The following is a 24,882-nucleotide window of genomic DNA, read 5'->3' on the forward strand; positions in this document are numbered from 1 at the left end:
CACGCACAATCTAAATACATTGAAACCTAATAGGTACCAGCTGGATCCTGGTACCTATTCACACTATATTTAAATTAAATTACATTGCATTTAAATTGATGTACGTTGCATTTAAAAAAAACTGATTTTATTATAAACATACAAAAATAAGAACTTAATGAAATATGAAATATGAAAAAGTTTTATAAATGAGCTTCACACACTGCTTGCTAATTCCCTATACAATTTCATAAAAATACTCTCTCAGTTTGTTCCTAAAATTTACACAACCAAACCTATGCTAAATTTCGGAGCCCCCCAGATCTTTGTGTTCAGTTGAACTTGTGTAAGTTGAATATTTACTTTCATATACTTGCAGCCCTCAGATCCTTCCCCTACAGAAAACATACCAAATCGAGACTAGAGTTGAGTCCTGCTGGAGCCAGGGCTCCCGGGGGTTTGAACGTCCAAAATGATTCTTCCGTCTGGCAATCTGACTGTTCATATGCTCAGGAATCTTGTATATAGCCAAAAATCTAAAGTCCTCAGGACCATGTTGAGCTTGGGCAAAATGATTTGCCAGTACTCTGATTTGGCTTCCAAGTGGCTTATTTTTTTAATCAAAAAGGATATTTTAATCAAAAAGGACTTTCTGGAGAAAGTCCAGAAAAGGGCAACTAGAATGATTAAAGGGCTGGAGCACTTTCCCTATGAAGAAAGGTTGAAACGCTTCGGGCTCTTTAGCTTGGAGAAACGTCGACTGCGGGGTGACATGATAGAGGTTTACAAGATAATGCATGGGATGGAGAAAGTAGAGAAAGAAGTACTTTTCTCCCTTTCTCACAATACAAGAACTCGTGGGCATTCAATGAAATTGCTGAGCAGACAGGTTAAAACGGATAAAAGGAAGTACTTCTTCACCCAAAGGGTGATTAACATGTGGAATTCACTGCCACAGGAGGTGGCGGCGGCCACAAGTATAGCCACCTTCAAGAGGGGTTTAGATAAAAATATGGAGCACAGGTCCATCAGTGGCTATTAACCACAGTGTGTGTGTATATATAAATTTTTTTGCCACTGTGTGACACAGAGTGTTGGACTGGATGGGCCGTTGGCCTGATCCAACATGGCTTCTCTTATGTTCTTATGGTGTTTTGGTTTGGCATTTATTGAGCTCAGTCTTGAGACAGACTGATTATTTCATAACTGTTGAAATTTTCTTCTATATTTTTTCCTCATATTTTTTTGTTGCAACCTTGTGCTCCGGGACTGAACTCTCAGATCTTCTTCGTGGTCTCTGTGCTTCACACTCATGGGATAGTGCGCCTGCGCCGATCCCCGAATCGGTAACTGAAAAAGCCCGGGATTTTTTCGCGCTCGGCGCCAGTGAGCATGCGCACGCGACCCACTGCGCATGCCCACCAGCGCCCGCGCGACAATCCCGCCAGTTCCTTTCTGACCGCCGCGCTAGAGAGGTTCACTTTCTGCTTCCCCGGTCGGTGAGATTTTTCCTTCTCTCGTTTTTTGCCCGTTTCGCTGTGTAGATAGTTCCTTAGTTAGTCATAGTGTATAGTTAGATAGTTAGATAGTGTTTAGTAAAAAAAAAAAAAAAAAAAAGCGTTTTTTTCCGTTTGTCTGGCGGCCTTGCCCCTTGGGGCGCTCCGCTTTCGCTTTCCCCCACTTTTCTCTCAGTCGTTTTTAACTGAGAGTTTTTTCTCGGGCGGCTGCTTATGGAAAGTCGCTGGGGGTTTTTCAAGCGCTGTCGTGCTTGCGGCAAGAAGATCGCCCCTCCGGACGGCCATTCCCTTTGCCTGCTGTGCCTTGGAGAAACGCACAGGGTAGAGTCGTGTCCGCATTGCCTTCGGTTCTCTAAACAGACTAGAAAGAACCGCGCGGCTCGATTATCGGCGGCACTGACTGAATCGGCGCTTCGGCCTCATCGACCGATGGAGTCATCGGCACCGAAGTCGACCGACACCCCGGCACAGGAGCTCGCATCGGCCGATGCCGCTCCGATATTGACTTTGGATCTGCCGGAGGAGCGTGGCGCTACAAACCGTTCCCACGAGGGTTCGAGTACGCCCGCTGAGAAACGCCGAGAGGACTCGGGGACCCGAGCTCCTAAGAAGGCGAAGGCGAAGTCGAAGGAGAAGCGCAAGCGACCCCGCACTCCTTCCCCGTCGGGCGATGCACCGACTTCGACAAAACCGTCAAAGTCGGCGCGGGTCTCTCCGATTCGGAGTCCATCAGTCCGTCGGCTGTCGGCGTCAGAGCACGAGCCTGAGATCGACCTCACACAACGGTCCTCATCTTCCGGCTCCCGTCGGCGGTCGATCAGTGATTCGGCGTCGGAGGTGGATGCTTCGGCACCGGTCGTAGACCCGCCGTTCAAGCCCCGACAGAGGCGAGAGCGATTTCCCGTTCTCCAGCGCTTCCCGATACCACCATGGGAACAGCGCAGGTGGCAGCCTCCCTACTCCAGATACGAATCCGTTCGTTGGTACCCCGACGACTATCCAGACTGGGAGCAAGCGTCGGAGTTTTCTTCGATGTCGAGGGTTTCACATCGATCCCGAAAGGCGTCGGCATCGGTTTCGGTTCCCCCAGACCGTCAGCTGGTTCCGATCGAGACCCCGCTAAGACCACCGCTGACTCAGCTTCCACCTCGAGAATCGACCCCGATGTTCTCGGAGCACTCTACCCAGCGAGACTCCTCTTCGTCGGAGTCGGAAACTGAAGAGCAGGAGTTGGAACCCTCACCGGGCCCCCAAACGGCGGAAGATCTCCCGATTTCGCCGTCGGAGGATCTTAAGTCTTACGGAGACCTCGTGAGGCGAATTGCTGCTACCCTCAAACTGCCTGTAACTCAGCCGGAGCCTGTAGTGGATGACAACGTGTTTGACATCATGCAACGCAACACGTCCACTGCAGTGGCCCTGCCGGTCACCAAGGTGATCCTTCAGGCCATCAAGGAACCTTGGAAGAAGCCTTCTTCGACACCGGTCTCTTCCAAACGGCTGGACCATATGTACAGGGTCCAGGAGGCAGGGGCCGAATTCTTATTCACCCACCCGCGTCCGAACTCGGTGGTGGTCTCATCCTCGTCGAAGGCCAGGAAGGTGCATTCCTCCCCGCAGGACAAGGAGGGCAGGAAGATTGATGTCATGGGCCGCAAGGTTTATTCGGCGGGGGCTCTCGGCATTAAGGTGGCCAACTACGCTGCATGCATGGCCAGATATCAGTTTGCAGTGTGGGAACAGCTCTCCCCCTTCCCCTCCTCTTTAAGCGAGGATAAGAAGACGGCGGCAATGAAATTGCAGAGGGAAGGCCTCGTTGTGGCCAGACAGCAGCTGGCCGCGGCGAAACATATGGTTGAGGCTTCAGCCAAGGCTATTACTTCGGCAGTTTGCATCCGCCGGCACTCCTGGCTCAGGTCAACGGCACTCCATCAGGACACCAAGACCTTTATTGAGGACTTACCCTTTGAGGGTGATGGACTTTTCAGCGCCACAACTGACACGGCGCTGCAAGAGTTTGACAAGAGTGTCAAGACGTCTAGGAACTTGGGTGTCCAGTCGTCCTCCAAGTCCCCTAAATCCAAGCAATGGTCCAAACCCTGGTCCAAAAAACCGTACCAAAAGTTCTCCCCGGAGCAGTGGCGTCCTCGTTCTCAACAGCCCGAAAGACCATCCTACTCCGGTAACGGCAGAAACCGTTACGGGGGCCAGCCTTCTAATAAGTCTAAAGGGGCCCGGCCACAGAAGCAGGGGGTTTGACTTCCCGCTGGCACGCGTCATCGCTCCCACTGTCGACTCCTCCATCCGTCTACGCCCTTTCCTGCCTGCCTGGGAGTTGATCTCCACAGACAGGTGGGCTCTGTCCATCGTCAAAGAGGGCTACACAATAGAGTTTATTCAGACCCCAGACCAGTCCGTGGTAGTTACCACTCCCCCTTCCCCACCTCTGCTGGCGGAGGTGAACAACCTCCTACAGAAACAAGCCATAGAGGAAGTTCCATTGGAGGCCAGGACAGGAGGTTTTTACTCCCGCTACTTCCTGGTCCCCAAACGGGACGGGGGCCTGAGGCCTATCATGGACCTTCGGAGTCTGAACAAATTTATTCGGTACCAGAAGTTCAGAATGGCCACGCTGCAAACAATCCTGCCCCTCATCAATCAAGGGGACTGGATGGCGACCCTGGATCTCAAGGATGCCTATTTTCATGTCAGCATTCATCCTGCGTTCAGGCGTTTCCTAAGGTTTGCAGTGGGTGCTCGGCATTTCCAATTCAGGGCCCTGCCCTTTGGACTGTCTACTGCCCCTCGGGTGTTCACGAAGCTGATGAGTGTGGTGGCTGCCCATCTTCGTCTGCAGGGAGTCGTCGTCTTCCCATACATCGACGACTGGCTTCTTGTGGCGAGGTCGAGGGAGAGTCTAACAACTCACATTGCTATCACTCTGCGTCTTCTCGGCACCCTGGGGCTGCAGATCAACCTGGAGAAGTCCCATCTCACTCCTTCAAGGACAGTCCAATTCATAGGGGCTCTATTAGACACACAGCAGCATCGAGCATTTCTTCCTTCGCAGAGAGCGAAGGACATCATCGCTCTGGTACAACTTCTTCGAAGACGGCGGTGGGGCACAGCCCAGCAGCTTCAGCGGATGTTGGGGTTGATGGCTGCGACGACAAGCGTGCTACGCTTCGCAAGACTGCACATGAGAGGCCTACAGTTATGGTTCTTGCGCCATTTTCGACCTCTCAGAGACTCACCTCGAAAGAGGTTCACCATTCCACTGGGGACTCTCCGCTCACTGCAATGGTGGGGAGTAGAGAGCAACATCTGCCAAGGGGCTCCTTTTCATCTGCCGACTCCTACAGTGACCATCGCTACCGATGCTTCCATGTGGGGGTGGGGAGCTCATCTGGAAGATCTATGTGTGGGAGGCCAGTGGACACCAGAACTGCGTCGGTGCCATATAAACTATCTAGAACTGCTGGCGGTTCACTTCGCCCTTCGATCTTTCCGTCCACTGTTAGCGGGAAAGACTGTGGCATTGCTTACGGACAACACCACTGCCCTGTGCTATATAAACAGACAGGGGGGGACTGTGTCTCGCAGGCTATGCTCGCTGGCGATAGATCTCTGGGAGGAGTGCCTCCAGTGGGACATTTTTGTAAAGGCCACACATCTGCCGGGGGTCCTCAACATACAGGCGGACTCTCTCAGCAGGGGGGGAGCCTCCCCGCACGAATGGGAACTGCATTGGAGGTTCCTAGAGCCAGTGTTCCAACTTTGGGGCTACCCGCAGTTGGATGTTTTTGCCACAGCGCAGAACAAGAAGTGCCCCTTGTTCTGTGCAAGGGGAGGTGCGGATCCGGCGTCCTTGGGAGACGGACTCCTACTTCGGTGGGAGGGCTGGTTCCTGTACATGTTCCCGCCCTTACCTTTGCTGACGAGGGTGGTTCACAAGCTAGTGCAGGAGAAGCCGCGCTGCATCCTAGTGACTCCGTGGTGGCCCCGTCAGAGCTGGTTCTCGATTCTGCTCCAGCAGTCGAGGGGGACCTTTTACCAGTTCCCGGCAGAACCGGACCTGTTGTCGGCCCAGGGCGGGCACGTGCTCCATCACAACGTGCCTCACCTGAAACTGACAGCGTGGTTCATCGACCCCTAGACTTTTCCTCTAGGGTCCAGCAGGTGCTTCAAAGCAGCAGGAAACCTTCCACCCGCGCCTCTTATGAGAGGAAGTGGAAGAAGTTTAGCAAATTTGTAGCTGACTCCCCGTTGCCGCCCGCCTCGGTCGGGCTGTCGGCAATCTTTGAGTTTCTTTTGTCCTTGATGGACGAGGGACTGGTTTTCTCCTCCATCAAGGTCTACCTAGCAGCTATTTCTGCTTTCCATGGTTCGGTTGAGGGTTACACCGTTTTTGCTCACCCGCAGTCAAAAAGATTCATGAAGGGGCTGTTTCGCCTCCATCCCCCTTCTAGATCCCCTCCACAGTTGTGGGACTTGACTTTGGTTCTGGACAAGTTGACTCGCCGTCCCTTTGAACCTATGGCAACGTGTTCCCTGCAACTCTTGTCTTGGAAGACTGCATTTTTGGTTGCAATCACTTCAGCACGTCGTGCGGGGGAGCTCATGGCAATGAGGTGTGACTACCCATACCTTGCCTTTCGGGAGGCTGGGGTTTCTTTGGCTCCGGACATTACATTCCTTCCTAAAGTGGTTTCCCAGTTTCACCTTGACTTAGAAGTCTGGTTGCCTACCTTTTTCCCTAACCCTTCCTCGGATGAGGAACGCAGGCTGCATGCGTTGGATGTTAAGCGTGCCCTCCTGTTTTATTTGAATCGTTCACGGGGGTTTCGTAAGGATAATCAGCTTTTTGTCTCCTACTCTGCCCCCAAGTTAGGGTCCAAGATTTCGTCTCAAAGACTTTCCAAGTGGCTCACTGAGACGATCAAACTTTGTTATTTGTTGGCTAAGAAGCCTTTACCTGGACCTGTTCGTGGACACTCCACAAGGGCGATGGCCACGTCGGTGGCATTCCTGAAGGGCGTGTCCCTGTCTGATGTCTGCAAGGCGGCTACCTGGTCTTCTCCGCATGCCTTCATGAAGCACTACGCGCTGGACGTGCATGCTCAGCAGAGGACTCGGTTGGGAGCTGTGGTGCTACAAGCTGTTTCTTCGGGCTGACCGTCTTCCCACCTCCAGGTATGCTTGCTTGCTAATCTCCCATGAGTGTGAAGCACAGAGACCACGAAGAAGATAGACAGGTTGCTTACCTGTAACTGTAGATCTTCGAGTGGTCATCTGTGCATTCACACTACCCGCCCTCCTTCCCCGCTGCTGACGGTCTCTTTCCAACAAGGGGCTCTCGGCGGTCAGGAAGGAACTGGCGGGATTGTCGCGCGGGCGCTGGTGGGCATGCGCAGTGGGTCGCGTGCGCATGCTCACTGGCGCCGAGCGCGAAAAAATCCCGGGCTTTTTCAGTTACCGATTCGGGGATCGGCGCAGGCGCACTATCCCATGAGTGTGAATGCACAGATGACCACTCGAAGATCTACAGTTACAGGTAAGCAACCTGTCTTTCTCCCTACATTGCTTGGTACCTGAAAATAATTAGCTGAATATTGGAAAAATAATGTATAATCCTGAGAGCAGAGCACAGGATATAGAAATCAATCAAAATGCAACTCTGAGTTTAGCCAGTCTTGAAAATGCTTCCTGACAAGAGAAAGTGCTGAACAAAATTGTCTTGCTATGCTCATCTTTCATATAAAAGATATCTTGCATTACAGAATCAAACTTAAATTACAGTATGAGGCACTAGGGGGAAAATGCAGTTGCTCTTTGCTCCTTCTGGCTAACTGAAACAAGAAGAAAATGGGGAAATAACAGGAACAAATGCTTCTAATCTCAGAGCAATTTTTTAGTACAGATGATAGTCTGCAAGGAAGAATTCTCATAGTCTTTTCAGGCTGAAATCTGGTACAGTGATAACAAGACAGTATAACAAACAGCAAAATGCACTGATACTGTTGTGTTCATATTTCTTTGTCATCTGTATTAACTGCTGCAAATTTGTCTCCTAGAATAGCAGTAGATTACTACATGCGTTGAACCACATTATGAGTATCTCCTTTTGGCCTGCCTCTAAAAAGATAAGGGAGAGACACACAGAAAGCCAGCTGAAAGTAACTTGAGAGTTCACAGATCAGTGAATGAATAAGAACATATAGCGGAGAGATTTCAGCAAGGCGATAGTTTGAAAGCGTCTGTCCCCAAATGGGGCTGCTGTGCCTGATGCTTGTCACATAAAATACAAAACCCAGGGAAATGAAGAAAACTGCTGGGTGAATATCTTTCAGAGTGAGTCTGGTCATTAGCTTACTATTTAATATATCTGCATTCTATATGACTACTGCTTTTACAAAATGTGAAGCAAACGATCCTTAGAGCCAGTTTGGTGTAGTGGTTAAGTGTGCGGACTCTTATCTGGGAGAACCGGGTTTGATTCCCCACTCCTCCACTTGCACCTGCTAGCATGGCCTTGGGTCAGCCACAGCTCTGGCAGAGGTTGTCCTTGAAAGGGCAGCTGCTGTGAGAGCCCTCTCCAGCCCCACCCACCTCACAGGGTGTCTGTTGTGGGGGAGGAAGGTAAAGGAGATTGTGAGCCGCTCTGAGACTCTTTGGAGTGGAGGGCGGGATATAAATCCAATATCTTCATCTATCTCACAGGGTGTCTGTTGTGGGGGAGGAAGGGAAAGGAGATTGTGAGCCGCTCTGAGACTCTTCGGAGAGGAGGGCGGGATATAAATCCAATATCTTCATCTACCTCACAGGGTGTCTGTTGTGGGGGAGGAAGGGAAAGGAGATTGTGAGCCGCTCTGAGACTCTTTGGAGTGGAGGGCGGGATATAAATCCAATATCTTCATCTACCTCACAGGGTGTCTGTTGTAGGGGAGGAAGGTAAAGGAGATTGTGAGCCGCTCTGAGACTCTTTGGAGTGGAGGGCGGGATATAAATCCAATATCTTCATCTACCTCACAGGGTGTCTGTTGTGGGGGGAGGAAGGGAAAGGAGATTGTGAGCCGCTCTGAGACTCTTCGGAGTGGAGGGCGGGATATAAATCCAATATCTTCTTCTTAGAGTTAGAACAATGTTACAGATCTGTTTTTAAAAATTTACGATGCTCAAAAATATATCTATGTGAATTTTCCTATCACATAGTTCATGTCCTTGTTCTGTCATAAATGCTGAAAGAATTAACTTTTTTCCTTCAGGGTATATGAGAACATCAGGACTTTTTCGGACTTAATATAGAAGACTTCATCAGACTAAGTATAGAAGTAAATCACATGCATATGTCCTGCAGAATAATATTAAAGAGAAAATTTTAGTGAGGGCATGATACCACCACCCCATATGTGTATCAGCTAAGGGAAATAATGTATAGGAAAAGAAAGGTGGTAGTGATATAGACTTCTTTTGAGATGTAAATTACGTTGAGAGTGTTTTGTGATCTCCTATGGTATTTTTAGGTATAAAGGGTTTTAAAAAAAATAATTTCTCGAAGGGTGAGGAGGACACTGTGATATGCTTGGCTCCTGTTTCCACAATCCCTAGAGGCAGGAAATCAATCGCACTTTCGGGTGGGGGGGTGTGCACCTCTCTTTCTTTTTCCTGCCTATGCCTGAGGAAGCAGTGGATTTAGAGAGCTCCTGAGATTGTCCTTTTAGGTGCTCCTTTGGTTGCACTTTGTTTTTTTCCTTTGTAGGTATGCAGGGCCAGCCCTGCCGTTCGGCAAAATAGGTATTTGCCTAGGCTGTGGGCCTTTGGGGGATGCCGAATTAGACACCCCCCTACATGTGATGCACTCTCTCAGGCACAGGCACAGATCCGGGCTTCCCTCTAAGGTGAGCTGCCTGGGCTGTGCCTATGCTGTGCACAGCCGCAGGAGGACAGGTCCAAGGCTCCCAATGCCATTTTGAGCTAAACGAGGCACCCCACCCCACTTTCTGAGGCTGCTGCCGTTGCTTGCTTGCTCTGTCCTGTGCCTGAATTGGTGTGTGGGGCTCCAGCTCATGTGCCTCAGCAGCAGCAATAGCAACCACAACGGCAAAAAGGTCTGCAGCCTGCCTGGCGGAGAATCTCTGTCCTCGGGAGGTGGAGGCACCAAACTGGAGTAAAACACTGTGGTAGTCAGCCATCAAGGAGGTGAACAGCAGCAGCCAATCAATGAAACCTACTAACTAGGGTTGAGGTTTTCCCTCTGGCTGCACTCCACAAATGGGATGTCTGCCTGCCTTCCTCTTGAGCAAGCTTGCTCATTGTTCCCAGCTTCCCTCCTCTGTGTCTCTCAGATGACTGAGATTTTAATGCATTAGCAAAATATTTTTGAACACCCACTATCTTTAGGCGGGCTAAGACAACCTCCTGCCTGTTCTTTCTCTGGGATGTATTTGATCATAACAGTTATATAAGGGTCCAAGGCTATTAAGGGCATTGCAGGTGATAGCCAGTACCTTGAATTTACCTCTGTAACAGATCAGTAACCAGTAGAGTGACTGCATGCCTAACCTGGTGCCCACTAGTACTGGGCTTCAGTGTTCTGGAGTTTCCAGTTTAATGGCAAACCCACATAGAATTCATCACAATAAACTAGCTTTGAGATAACCATGGCATGGACTTGTGTGACCAAATCGCTCTTGTAAAGGTAGGGAGCCATGGGAAAGGAATAGAAAGTGTCTTTCTGTGTGTGAACATATACACATACACGCGCTTTGTATTCAGGCAGCCATTAGATTGGAATGTGAGGTTTTCTTCCTGCTTTTAGCAGCTTGATGTGTTTTTTTGGCCAAAGACCATTTTTTGCTAAGAAGGCATATGTTATCCCTTTTGGTAACAGAAGGAAGGTTTCTTTTATCTCTTCTCCAAACCTTCCCCCCATTCCTGTCACCCAAAGGGGGAAGCGACTTAGTTGTGCCAGTGTAATTTTTCTTTTTCATGGTATCTGTTTCTTTTTTATTTCCCAAGATATTAAGTAATGTATGCCTCCTTATATGATACTGCAAAAACAGTGGCAGTTGCAGATCTTCAGTATACTCATTCTTTGCTGATTATGATACTTTGATGGAAGACTTTGAAACGCACCGTTTTACCTACACACGGTCCTCTTCCTTTTTCATTCCTGATGCAGTTAGTAATCTTTTCAGTACGTGTGATCTGATAATACAGCCTCCCACATCCATCATGCAAGGAATCCAGTTTATACATACAATGTAATTTGAGTTGTATTTGCAGCTTCTGATTTATCTGGCAGTATTTGAGGCTGTTACTAGGAAACAGATTTCTTCACTAGGAAATAGCAGAGCGGTTGCACCTCTCAGTCCAGATTGATTTTGCTTATTCAGGTTGTGTTTCCCTAAATATCTCTGAAATGCAGTCATTCCTAGTACAATAGAATGTGGTTACATCCAAAGAGAGACGTGCCATTCATTATAGGTCCAACAATGAATTATGCTGTGTGTTGTTAAGCTTTCTAGGGAATTGCTCTAGAAGCAAGATAATTTACTACAGTTGGAAGCAAAACAATACACCTCTGTCTGGAAAAGTTCTGTAACAGTTTAATAATTGCCAAGCATTTAGGAGTTTAATTTTGAATTGTGATCCAGTTGACGGATATGGCTCCTTAGCACCACAATGATATGTTATTTCACCAATATTAACACTTGCAGGAATTATATTGTCAGACAATGTAACTTTTACTGAGATGCAATGCTTAGCTGAACTACCACCATCTTGAACCAATGTTACTAACCATGAGAAAAGACCTTGCATATCAAAGTAGAGTGTTGCTAGTACTTGATGTGAACATTCCTTCCCCCCTGATACTAACAAAGGCAATTCTCCTTTGAAGATAAAGCGCCTCCAGGGACAGCCGTTTGGCCATCCCAGGAAGACAAATAGCAACAATAAGATAAGGGAGAAAGACCGTGTGAATCTTTGCACCTTTGTTTAGCAAAGTTTAGAATTGTGGCTTTGTGTAGCACCCTTTGATGTATTCCCCTTAAAGCGTGTTCTAACCTGCTACAGAGTATCAGTCTCAATTTCTTCGTTCTGATGCTTATGGATTATCAAATAAAGCCTAACTTTGTATCAATTCAAGGACCGGTTAATTTTGAGATCCCATTGTCTGACATATATGACCTCTGGAATTTATCAAGATTCTGGGCTTTCCCATCTGTTAAAAAAAGTTTATGGAGTTCATCACTGTTCCAAATGCTTATTATCAAGTTAGTGATTTTATTGTTGGCTGACAACAGAGATCTCAACAGACTGTACATAGATATTCTCCTCCAAGTGTCATTTCTTGATGCTCGAAAATTTCCCCTCTAATTTTTTTTTATTTTATTTTAAAGATTAGTTTTATTTGGAGGGGGGGAAACCAAGAGGGGAGGGGAGGGAATTTTACATAATAAAAGACATCTCCCAGGAAGTCCACACAGATTACAAATCATTTTTCATAGAAGATATTTTGTACAAATTTTACATGTCTTCAGAATGTGTAAAATGCAACTCAAATCCGTTTGTGAACCTGTTATAGCGCAGAGAGAGAGAGAGAGAGAGAGAGAGCAAGAGAGAGCGTGCACGCAAGAGGGGAATGGGGGGGGAGAGAAGAGAATTTTCTTTAGGGGTATGCAAAATCAGCAATCCACTACCTCAAATACAGCCGCCCCCCCCCCAGCATGTCACAGCAGTCTTGTGTTTCAGATCCCTCTCTGTTGGCAGCAAAGTCTCCCCCCACCCCCGAACTCTCCAACACAGCTCCTATGTCCTGCGCCCCCGGACACACCAATACTAATATGCTTTTGAGGGACCAATTTAAGCTGTAGCTAAAAATTACTGCTATGAAGTCATCAGCTGTTGCAGCTCCCTAAACCTGCCAAATCCAGTATCTGATGCAGCTGAGTTTGTTATGTTGTATTTGACTGTACTTTTTTGTTTTAGCATTTTTAACAGTAAAGATGGGTAGTCGTCCATAGCAGAAGAAAAGAGTCCAATAGCACCTTAAAGACTAACACAATTTGTGGTAGGGCATGAGCTTTTGTGAGCCACTGCTCACTTCTTCAGATACAACTAAAATGTGACGTCAGACTTATGTCCATTGATTCTTTATCATAGGGAGTGGCCTGTTTGTCCAATGTTGGGGGTAGAAGAACATTGCTGACATGTGATGGCATTTTTTATATCCTGCTCCTCCGAAAACAGCTTGGAGCGACTTCCAACACTATTAAAATCAGTACAATAAATACAACAAAATAGTTACGTATCAATAAAATCATATCACATTAGAGGATGAGCAGGATTATGAACCTGAGATGGGCTAACGTTGCTGGTTCCACTGATGGTGTTGCTAGGATCTGTATGAGAGCAAACAGTGTATGAGCTTTTGCAATTTAAAAATACAAACCTAACTTCAAGCAGTGACTTCAGTTGAACAGCAGATTCAGTTTGCTTTAATTTTCTGTGTTAGTTGTATTCTCTGTGAGGAAATTCTCAACTGAGCATCAAGGAAGATGAAGGATGAGGAAGGAGCGCTCTCCCCTTACTCCTTACATCTAAATTGATGTATTTTTAAAGCCATTGTTGTAAATTGATGTATTTTAAAGCCAAATTTTATGTTAGATTTTATATGTTGTGAGCCGCCCTGAGCCGCTTCCACGGGAAGGGCGGGATATACATTGAAATAAACTGAAACTGAAACTCCAGTTAAAGCAAGTTGTATATGCACTTCTGAAGATCATGGAGATTTTGAGGAGAGTGCCGACTCCTTTTAAAAAAATGAGGTTTTGGGTAAAATTTATAATGGAAGCATAACTCTCTGATACTAGAGAGTGGTGGGACTTTTGTAAATGTCTAGGCATGTTTCCCCAAGGTATAATCAGCCTATGGAAGGTGGAGTCTTGTTCTCCTCCAGTCCTTAAATTTTAAGGTCTCCAAGGACTGAGCTATATATTATATTATTTGTAGCATAACATAGCTCTAATTTGATTTGAAATATATAATGTAAAGCTAATATAATGAGCTAAGATTAACTTGTGAATTTTATAATTATGAAGATACAGTGTTTAAGTGAAATTAAGTTTGTACAGTGTAATAGATTTTGTTGGAGTTGTTAATTTTTCAATTTTTCCATTAATAAAGAAAGAAAATGCAAAAAAAAAAAGGGATGATGAAGAGTTCTGAAAATACTATTTTGCTGTATTTTGGTTGGCATTGTGTGACTTTTGATTTGATAGGGTTTACTTTCCTTCTCCAAGTAAATGCTACTGATTTCACCTGAGAGAAATTTGTTAGTACAGTGGAGGAAGCCAGTGCCGGAAGTGGTACAGAAGAATTAGATGAGCAGCAGAGTTGTGTTTTGAGAGAAGATGTTAAGTAGGTGAAAGAAGCAGCCATTACAGATAGAAAAAGTACCATTAAAATAACACAACTTATAAGTGTGAAGAAAAAGTAAATAATATTATTAAAGAAGATGAAGAATTTGTGAGAACTAGTTAAGGGAACTGTATACTCGGTTCCGGAGTGGTTACATTTAAAGAAATGGGGTGAAATCGAAACAGAAACATAAGAAAGAGAATAACAGAAAAATGCAAGGGATGGTTGAAAATTACTATTGTAGAAGTGGCAGTTAGAGTTGAATGAATGGATGGAGTAAGAAAATGCATGTCGTCTTAATGGGAGCCAAGAAAAATGTTATTTTTTCCTCCTTTTTTTAACATGCCATTTGAAACTTTGGATCTGGTGTATCCAATAAATTGTATGTGAAAGTATGTGTTTTGTGTTTTTCTTTTCAGGCTGATTCATGGAGGGCAGCTGCTGAATGGATTGGCAGGCCCAACCGTAACAAGTGCTGCTCCCTTCCTCTCTACTACGTGGTTTTCACCAGATGAGCGTGCCACCGCTACAGCTATAGCATCATTGATTAGTTACTTTGGTGGAGCCTGTGCATTTTTAGTAGGCCCCTTGGTGGTTCCAGGGCCAAATGGGTCATCAACGCTTCCTGTTGCTTCTGAAAGCAGCCCCGAATATATTAAGAACCGCATTGAGGCTGTGCTGTACGCAGGTATTGAAGTCCTTCGATTTCTGTCAAGTATGGAATGTGATCTGTTATGAGTTGGTTGCTGCCCTCTAGTGACGTGTGTAGAAATAAATCTTGGTCTCAGTGAGCTTCAAAATTATTTGCTCTTTCTCTTGAAGTGCCAGATAGCACGAGTATGTGCTGTATGGCTATTCATATTCTTGAATACCTTAAAGCTGGGGTGTCAAACATATGGCCTGTGGGCCAGAACCAGCCTGCCCAGGGCTTTAAGTCATTCTGCGAACAACTGGAGAGAGAGGAAGAAGTGGAAAAAACACATTCACCTGGTTTGGGGCTCTCTTCGCTCCTCTCCCCCATGAATGAAGAGGATGGGGCCAAAAGCCACTTCCTGTTCCTACAGATCCTACCCCCATTGTTTTGGACTTTAACAAGTGAGAGGCCGAGTGGGAACAAGCCTGTAAGATGAGCATGTGTGTTTACTTACATGCATGCACACACATATACACAGACACCTGTGTGTATATATATATAGTTGGGCTTGGCTCACTTCCCAGACTTGATTAATTAGGGCACATTGGTGTGCCTCTTCCATTGAGCCTTCTCTGCCATGGAGGACTCCACATTGGGGGGGGGGGGGCTTGTTTATCCAGGCAACTTTCTGAGTCGTTGGATATTCCCCCAAGGGAAGGTGATTCTTATGTGGGGCTGATGTTTCTTGTTTCATCCTCTTAGTGTGGTTTTCATGTGTGTGTTAATGTTTTAAGCATGTAGTATTTTAAGTAAGAAATGATATCTTTAATTGTGTTTGTCTGTGTCTTTTGTAAAGTTTATATCTCCTCTACCTGATATTACGTTTTATGACATACGTGGCTCGGCCTGGTGAAGTCCCGTTTGGGTTGGATCCGGCCCTCAAAACAAATGAGTTCAACACCCCTACCTTAAAGAGTCTTTCCACAAGTAATTAATTCTTAGATTTCTGTGTAAGTTCTGTGTCTTTGTATTTACTCTGGCCGCTTAAGTGCTGGTCACTTTCATCAGCCTAATGAAGAAACTTTATGTTGATTTTGGTAACAGTTGTTTTTTTAAGGTGATAATAACCTCAGAATAATAACATAAGAACATAAGCCATGTTGGATCAGGCCAATGGCCCATCCAGTCCAACACTCTGTGTCACATAAGAACATAAGAGAAGCCATGTTGGATCAGGCCAATGGCCCCTCCAGTCCAACACTCTGTCACATAAGAACATTAGAGAAGCCATGTTGGATCAGGCCAATGGCCCATCCAGTCCAACACTCTGTATCACATAAGAATATAAGAGAAGCCATGTTGGATCAGGCCAATAGCCCATCCATTCCAACACTCTGTGTCACATAAGAGAAGCCCTGTTGGATCAGGCCAATGGCCCATCCATTCCAACACTCTGTGTCACATAAGAACATAAGAGAAGCCCTGTTGGATCAGGCCAATGGCCCATCCAGTCCAACACTCTGTGTCACATAAGAACATAAGAAAAGCCATGTTGGATCAGGCCAATGGCCCCTCCAGTCCAACACTCTGTGTCACATAAGAACATAAGAGAAGCCATGTTGGATCAGGCCAATGGCCCATCCAGTCCAACACTCTGTGTCACATAAGAACATAAGAGAAGCCATGTTGGATCAGGCCAATGGCCCATCCATTCCAACACTCTGTGTCACATAAGAACATAAGAGAAGCCCTGTTGGATCAGGCCAATGGCCCATCCATTCCAACACTCTGTGTCACATAAGAACATAAGAGAAGCCATGTTGGATCAGGCCAGTGGCCCATCCAGTCCAACACTCTGTGTCACATAAGAACATAAGAGAAGCCATGTTGGATCAGGCCAATAGCCCATCCATTCCAACACTCTGTGTCACATAAGAGAAGCCCTGTTGGATCAGGCCAATGGCCCATCCATTCCAACACTCTGTGTCACATAAGAACATAAGAGAAGCCATGTTGGATCAGGCCAATGGCCCATCCAGTCCAACACTCTGTGTCACATAAGAACATAAGAGAAGCCATGTTGGATCAGGCCAATAGCCCATCCATTCCAACACTCTGTATCACATAAGAACATAAGAGAAGCCATGTTGGATCAGGCCAGTGGCCCATCCAGTCCAACACTCTGTGTCACATAAGAACATAAGAGAAGCTCTGTTGGATCAGGCCAGTGGCCCATCAAGTCCAACACTCTGTGTCACACAAGGACGAAAAAACCCAGGTGCCATCCGGTGTTACCATTTTTTCCAGGACTCATATCACAAGAAGCCACGCACAATTATTCCTGTAAAATAAAAACTGCTTTGGTTTCTTACATGCGTCCCCTCACCCAACTGGTGCAGAGTTTTGGGCTGCGATGTCATCAGTATGCTGATGACACGCAGCTATATCTGTTGATGGGTACTGCCAGATACTGCCCCAGTAAATTTGGCTGAGGGTCTGGATGCTGTAGCGGGATGGTTGAAACAGAGCCAGGTGAAATGGAATCTTGTTAAGATGGAGGTTCTGTGGCTGGGTATGGGGTACCTGGGCTTGGGGTGCCAGCTCCCGGCTCTCAACAGTGTACCCTTGATACCAGAACCAGCCGTCAAGAGCCTGGGTGTGATTCTGGATGCCTCCTCATCAGTGGAGGTCCAGATCACAAATGATGCCAGACTGGCATTTCTCCAACTGTGCCAGATTAGGCAACCGGCCCATTAGCTATCCCTCCTTGACCTAGCTCCAGTAATTCATACAATAGTCACCTCCAGATTAGACTACTGTAACTTGCTCTGTGTAGGACTACCCTTGAGACTGACCTGGAACTCCCAACTGATCCGGAATGCGGCAACACGAGTTCTTATGGGGACATATTCAGTCTGTGCTGTGTGCGCTGCACTGGCTTCCAGTGGAGTACCTGATCAGGTTCAAGGTTTTGGTACTAACCTTTGAGGCCCTTAACAGTCTGGGACCCATGTACCTTAAGAGCCTCTCCTAGTACACCCCCCCCCCCCCAAAGAGCGCTGTGCTCCGTTGATAAGAGCCTGCTGGTGGTTCCTGGCCTGAGAGACATCCGGCTTAATGAAGTTCTGCAGGGCATGTAAGGCAGAGATGTTCTTCCGGTCATTTGGTTAAGGAAAGTGATGGTTTCCCATCTGACTGACACGTCTGTTTTTCCTGCCTCCCCTGTCCCCATGAGGCAGTGGCATACTCTGGCAGTCTTATTGTCATCTTACTGGTCATAGGCTTACTACTGTCGCAGCAGTGTAAATGTATGGATTTTTTAAAACAATTATTTAAGAACATAAGAGAAGCCATGTTGGATCAGGCCAATGGCCCATCCAGTCCAACACTCTGTGTCACACAGTGGGAAAAATTTTTATACATACACACACACTGTGGCTAATAGCCACTGATGGACCTCTGCTCCATATTTTTATCTAAACCCCTCTTGAAGGTGGCCATGCTTGTGGCCGCCACCACCTCCTGTGGCAGTGAATTCCACATGTTAATCACCCTTTGGGTGAAGAAGTACTTCCTTTTATCCGTTTTAACCTGTCTGCTCAGCAATTTCATCGAATGCCCACGAGTTCTTGTATTGTGAGAAAGGGAGAAAAGTACTTCTTTCTCTACTTTCTCCATCCCATGCATTATCTTGTAAACCTCTATCATGTCACCCCGCAGTCGACGTTTCTCCAAGCTAAAGAGCCCCAAGCGTTTCAACCTTTCTTCATAGAGAAAGTGTTCCAGCCCTTTAATCATTCTAGTTGCCCTTTTCTGGTCTTTCTCCAATGCTATAATATCCTTTTGGAGGTGCGGCGACCAGAACTGCACACAGTACTCCAAATGAGACCGCACCATCGATTTATACAGGGGGCATTATGATACTGGCTGATTTGTTTTCAATCCCCTTCCTAATAATTCCCAGCACGGCGTTGGCCTTTTTTATTGCAAACGCACACTGTCTTGACATTTTCAGTGAGTTATCTACCACGACCCCGAGATCTCTCTCTTGGTCAGTCTCTGCCAGTCTCTATTTCAGTGTGTATTGTGTTATCTGGATATTTTACTGATGGACCATCAGCCTCACGGTAGTGGTGCAGCTGGAAGAGTCGACAATATTCGTTGCTGACTTCCGGCTCTGGTTCTAGCCCAAGCATAAGACGCTAACTGCTCCGGGTTTATTTTCTTTTCTTTTATCTTGTATCCTCAATTTTAAGCACATATCATGCAAGTGCTTCTAATCTTGGAAAAGTCGCACTGTGGAGTTTTAAAAAGGAATTAAGTGATTGGCAGCTGATTGAACTGAGGTAGATGAAGATATTGGATTTATATCCTGCCCTCCACTCCGAAGAGTCTCAGAGCGGCTCACAATCTGCTTTACCTTCCTCCCCCACAACAGACACCCTGTGAGGTGGGTGGGGCTGGAGAGGGCTCTCACAGCAGCTGCCCTTTCAAGGACAACCTCTGCCGGAGCTATGGCTGACCCAAGGCCATGCTACAAGGTGCAAGTGGAGGAGTGGGGAATCAAACCCGGTTCTCCCAGATAAGAGTCCGCACACTTAACCACTACACCAAACTGGCTCTCCTTAAGAGCCTCTCCTGGTACACCCCCCAAAGAGCGCTGTGCTCAGTTGATAAGAACCTGCTGGTGGTTCCTGGTCCGAGAGACATCCGGCTTAATGAAGTTCTGCAAGGCGTGTAAGGCAGAGATGTTCTTCCGGGCATTTGGTTAAGGAAAGTGATGGTTTCCCATCTGACTGACACGTCTGTTTTTCCTGCCTCCCCTGTCCCCACGAGGCAGTGGCATACTCTGGCAGTCTTATTGTCATCTTATTGGTCATAGGCTTACTACTGTCGCAGCAGTGTAAATGTATGGATTTTTTAAAAAAATTATTTCAGTGTGTATTGTGTTATCTGGATATTTTACTGATGGACCATCAGCCTCACAGTAGTGGAGCAGCTGGAAGAGTCGACAATATTCGTTGCTGATTTCCGGCTCTGGTTCTAGCCCAAGCATAAGACGCTAACTGCTCCGGGTTTATATTATTTTATTTTCTTTTCTTTTCTTTTCTTTTCTTTTCTTTTCTTTTATCTTGTATCTTCAATTTTAAGCACATATCATGCAAGTGCTTTTAATCTTGGAAAAGTTGCACTGTGGAGTTTTAAAAAGGAATTAAGTGATTGGCAGCTGATGGAACTGGGGCAGTGGAAGATATGGCTTCACATTACTGATGCGCATTGCCCTGAGCTCTGTTCTACGGGGGAGGACAGCCGAAAAATTTAAATAAATAAAATTATTTCATAGAAGCCAGCTGAGAGAAAATGTTTAATAAATCTGTGAATGCCAGTTCCAGTTTAGCTTGCGCGTGCATGCTTCAGCATGCCTTCTGGAAGCCAATATTTAAGCACGAAAGAGTCTTTCTTCTACCACTTCAGAGAATAGCACTCCACTCTGATATGCAGAGCCACTAAAATACATCTAATTACAGTTTGTTATGCATTTGCGTCGCTGCTGTTATGTGGAAAGTTGGTATTGATTAGACTGGAACTTTTCAAGTTGCATTATACTCAGCCCATTATTCAGTTTAGCTTAGTATGGGCTACTCTGACTAGCAGCATCTCTCCAGTTTAGCTTGCGCATGCATGCTTAAGCATGCCTTCTGGAAGCCAATATTTAAGCATGACAGAGTTTTTCTTAAGAACATAAGAGAAGCCATGTTGGATCAGGCCAACGGCCCATCAAGTCCAACACTCTGTGTCACACAGTGGCAAAAAATTTTATATACACACATACACTGTGGCTAATAGCCACCGATGGACCTGTGCTCCATATTTTTATCTAAACCCTTCTTCTACCACTTCAGAGAATGGCACTCCACTCTGATATGTAGAGCCACTAAAATACATCTAATTATAGTTTATTATGCATTTGCGTCGCTGCTGTTATGTGGAAAGTTGGTATTGATTAGACTGGAACTTTTCAAGTTGCATTATGTATTGACTCAGCCCATTATTCAGTTTAGCTTAGTATGGACTGCTCTGACCAGCAGCATCTCTCCAGGGTTCAGACAGAGAAAGATATAACACATCTCATAACACCCACAGTTTGAGATTTTTTAAATCGACGATGCCAGAGATTAAACCTGAAGCATCCTGGATGCAAACCTTGTGCTTTATCTGTGAGCCACAGTCCATCCCATTGATTTATGTGTGTTACTGTGAGACAACAAGTGAACTGATTTCCGGTGATCCAGAATTAATTAAAATGTTCTTCTCCCTATTACTTGGCATATCTTTTAAAAATGTGGCTAAGCTCTCAATTCTGGCCTTAAACGTGTGTGTGTGTGTAAATTGTGGCCTAGAAAAGTTCTGTTTTGGTCATATGCATAATAAATGCAAATGCATAATAAACTATAATTAGATGGGGAGGGACGGTGGCTCAGTGGTAGAGCATCTGCTTGGGAAGCAGAAGGTCCCAGGTTCAATCCCTGGCATCTCCAAAAAAGGGTCCAGGCAAATAGGTGTGAAAAACCTCAGCTTGAGAGCCTGGAGAGCCGCTGCCAGTCTGAGAAGACAATACTGACTTTGATGAACCAAGTGTCTGATTCAGTATAAGGCAGCTTCATATGTTCATGGGAAGGGATGGTGGCTCAGTGGCAGAGCATCTGCTTGGGAAGCGGAAGGTCCCAGGTTCAATCCCTGGCATCTCCAAAAAAGGGTCCAGGCAAATAGGTGTGAAAAACCTCAGCTTGAGACCCTGGAGAGCCACTGCCAGTCTGAGTAGACAGTACTGACTTTGATGGAGCAAAGGTCTGATTCAGTATAAGGCAGCTTCATATGTTCATATGAGCGTTGTGACCACTGGATTTCTGCAGCACGTGTTCTTCATCGCCACCCCTTACATGTTAATAACATGGAGGTGTGCAGCTGCACAAAAGAAAATACCTGAATATGTGTGTCATATTGTCTTGTAATCCTTGGTGTCCAACAATGATATGTTATGTTCTCATTATTCATGCATGGCTCAGTTTCGATGTTCTACAAAACCATGTTTTAAGCTCGTGTGCCTCTCCAAGTGAGTCAGTCCTCTGACCGTCAGAGCAGGGGTCTCATACTTATTTGTTATGAGGGATTGATCCTGACATAAATGGGACTTTGTTGGGCCAGGCCACAAGTGTCATAAAATGTAAGGCCAGGTAGCATAGACATAAACTTTATAAAGGACACAGACACAATAAAAAGATATATTTTTTAACTTAAAATACGAACATGCTTAAAACAATAGCTCTCTTGCTCTATTTTGTTTATTTAATTGTCTTTTGTAACTGACCCCTCCCAAACCTTTCCCGCCCCCAGCCTTTTGGTGCACGTTTCTCCTGTGCTCTGGGGAGCAGGCATTGACTGCGTTGGAGGCTGTGGCTGGGGGGCTGCAGTAGAGTTTTTGAAACGTAATCCAATGAAGACAGAGGTCCAGTACCTGAGCCGGGATGGAGTTGAATTGGGTCTCAGGCTGCCCACCCTGGATGGTGTTATGCTTGTGCAAGCCCAGCAGGTGAGCCTGTGGGTGATGCTGGATGCCTCTCTCTCTATGGAGGCCCAGGTTGCCAGGTCTGCCTTTTATCATCTTTGGCAGCTGGCGCCCTATCACCCCCCCCCCCCCCCCCCCAGGATTTGGCTACAGTAAACCATGTAGTGGTCACTCACTGTAACTTACTCTACACAGGCTTGCCTTTGCGGCTGCTCCAGAAACTCCAGCTGGCGCAAAATGTGGCGGCTTGCCTGCTGACTTCATTGCCTGTGTGGGCACGCATTTGGGTGGCACTATGCCAATGGCATTGGCTACTGACTGAGTGCCAGATCTGCTTCAGAGTGTTGGTGCTAACCTTCAAAGCCCTGCGTGGCCTGGGAGCAACATACCTGAGGGACTGCCTCTCCCCATTCGTGCCTCACAGAGCTTTATGCTTTGGTAGATCAAGTTTTGCTGGTTGTCCCCGGCCCAAAGGATGTTCGTGTTTAGCCTTGACCTGGGCCAGGGCCAAAAAGGCCTTTTTGGCCCCGACCCGGCCTGGTGGAACATGCTTCCAACTGAGATACGGACCATTCTGCAGATCCGTATCTTCCAACTGAGATCTCTCTCTCTCTCTCGGCTTGACTTCGCGAACGAAGATTTAAGAAGGGTGCAGTAGTCCACGTCTGCTGCAGGCTCGCTGGTGGCTGACAAGACCAATGCGGGACAGGCAGATCCGGCCACAGTGGCTGCAGGGAAAAGTCTGATTTGGGGTTGGTGCAACTGAGATACGGACCTGTAAAACAACTCTTCTGCCGGGCCTTTGGCTGAGGCAACAGGTGTCCAATAAAACATCCAGCCTTCCCTGCTGAAGTTGAAGTTACTATTTTAGAAGGCCCGGATTAGATGATCTGAGAGGCCCAGTGGTACCAGCTGGAAACCATGTATATAGCTCAGTTAAGTTATACTGCTTTAATTTTTTAAAACTATAGTTTATCTGATGTTTTAACTTTTGTTTTTATCAGTCCCGAGCCCACTTGCAGGGAGGGTGGAATATAACTTGAAATAATAAGTAAATAAAATCATCATTGCTGTTAAGAAGTTCCCATTCCTGCTTACCGATGGCGGTTGGAAGGAAGAGGGTGGAAGGGCACTTTTTCCTTGCTTCAGGCATGCACCGTTGATGCCTGCTCCCCAGAGTGCGGGGGGGGGGGGGGGGGAAGCATGCCAAATCTCCAGAGGGTAGCTCTTAGTTCCCCAAGGTCAGTTTTGAGTGCAGCTGCCAAAACCCATGTTTGTGACTGCACAGATCTTCTTTCATATTGCCTCATGCCATGTCTGTGGTCTTTAATTTTCAAATGTCACTGTCTGCTGATATATCCTTTCTCGCGTCTTGCTTTTATTTACTTGATTGATTTTGATATCCGAGTCTGAAACATCCTTGCGTCTAAAATCTTGGTTTGTTTCAACCTGTGGAGAGTATTTTGTCTGATCCCCTGTATGCTATATCTCTTGCGCTCCTCATGAGGGGGAATGCAAGTCTTGCAGTTTTCCACTCCCTTAATTTTTTTTAATGAGTTATCTCATCCAAAGTACTTCTGCAATTAATCTCCTACTTCTAATAATAGTGATGAAAATATTACTTAGAATTTATAAAGATGTTTAAATTTGTTCAAAGCTCTTCATACATGTTACTTTTACCAAGCTTATAGGTTTAAGTCAGCAATTCAGTTAATTACGTATTAGTTAGTCACGTATCTTCCTGGCCCAATGTGAATAGCAATTGCATTTACTTCCAGGTCAGTTGCTTAATGTAAGAAATATCATGGGGCTGTTCAGATGCTTCTGCTACCCCTGTTATCCAGGATGCAAGGAAAGAACTGACTCTTGCTATGGTATTTGTCCTTTAAAATCAGAAGCAAAAGCACATGCAGCTGTCATAGAGCTGACTGTCCCAGCTGCTTGGTTTTAAAATGTGCTGTCAGAGTGGAGGTGAGAGAAGAGATCCTGAGTCACCAGTGTTGTATGCTCTTTTATTTCTAGAAGCTATCTATTAGATATTTCTAGGCTGCATTCACTGCTGTTCACACAGCATCTGACTTCACTTTTAAAGAAGTTTGACTACAGTTTTCCTGTGTTTTGTATAGTATGTTTTATGAATAATGTATCTCTTCTACAGTAATTAAGTTTTTACTTGGTTCTTTATTGTTTTCCTTTAGAATTTGGCATTGTGGCTTTGATATTCTCTGCAGCACTTGCGTACTTCCCATCACGCCCTCCATTTCCTCCCAGTGTAGCTGCAGCTAGCCAGAGGCTCAGCTACAGAAGAAGTTTTTGTAGGTTGCTAAGGTATGTATGTATGTATGCCGTGGTGTTAGAGATCATAACAGTATCTTGCCTCTCTAATGTTGAGCAACAAAACAAATCATTGATGCACCCTGTTGAGGATAACATATATACTATAGAGAGGAGAATCATCAAGTTTTTTTTAAGTGAATCCCAAATGCTGCAAGCAGAATAAATTATTAATAAAATTTATACTGCATCCAAAAATTAAGGATTAAGATTCACTTGTGAGTGTTGAAGACAAACTTCATTGGGTATACCATTTGGATACTGCAGGTCCCAGGTTACTTACACAGCCTCTCTGGTTAAAGACCTCAAGAAGACTTAGAAAAAACTTTTGTGTCCCTGAGACTTGTTGTTAGTAAGAACATACTGTATGAATTGCTTAACTCATTATGGTAGAGTCTTACATCTGCATAAGAATGCTCAAGAATTAC

General features: G+C 45.9%; 1 protein-coding gene across 1 annotated transcript in view; it reads left to right on the plus strand.

Moving 5' to 3' along the window:
- SLC49A4 (solute carrier family 49 member 4) overlaps positions 1 to 24,882 on the plus strand; it is a 166,759-nt gene that overhangs the window by 51,475 nt on the left and 90,402 nt on the right. Inside the window, exons 3-4 of the mRNA XM_060262634.1 lie at positions 14,339 to 14,607; positions 24,319 to 24,448. Of these exons, the coding sequence (XP_060118617.1) occupies positions 14,339 to 14,607; positions 24,319 to 24,448 (399 nt within the window). The remainder of the gene's footprint in view (positions 1 to 14,338; positions 14,608 to 24,318; positions 24,449 to 24,882) is intronic.

The sequence above is a fragment of the Heteronotia binoei genome, chromosome 21 (assembly GCF_032191835.1).
Source record: "Heteronotia binoei isolate CCM8104 ecotype False Entrance Well chromosome 21, APGP_CSIRO_Hbin_v1, whole genome shotgun sequence".
Taxonomy (NCBI): domain Eukaryota; kingdom Metazoa; phylum Chordata; class Lepidosauria; order Squamata; family Gekkonidae; genus Heteronotia; species Heteronotia binoei.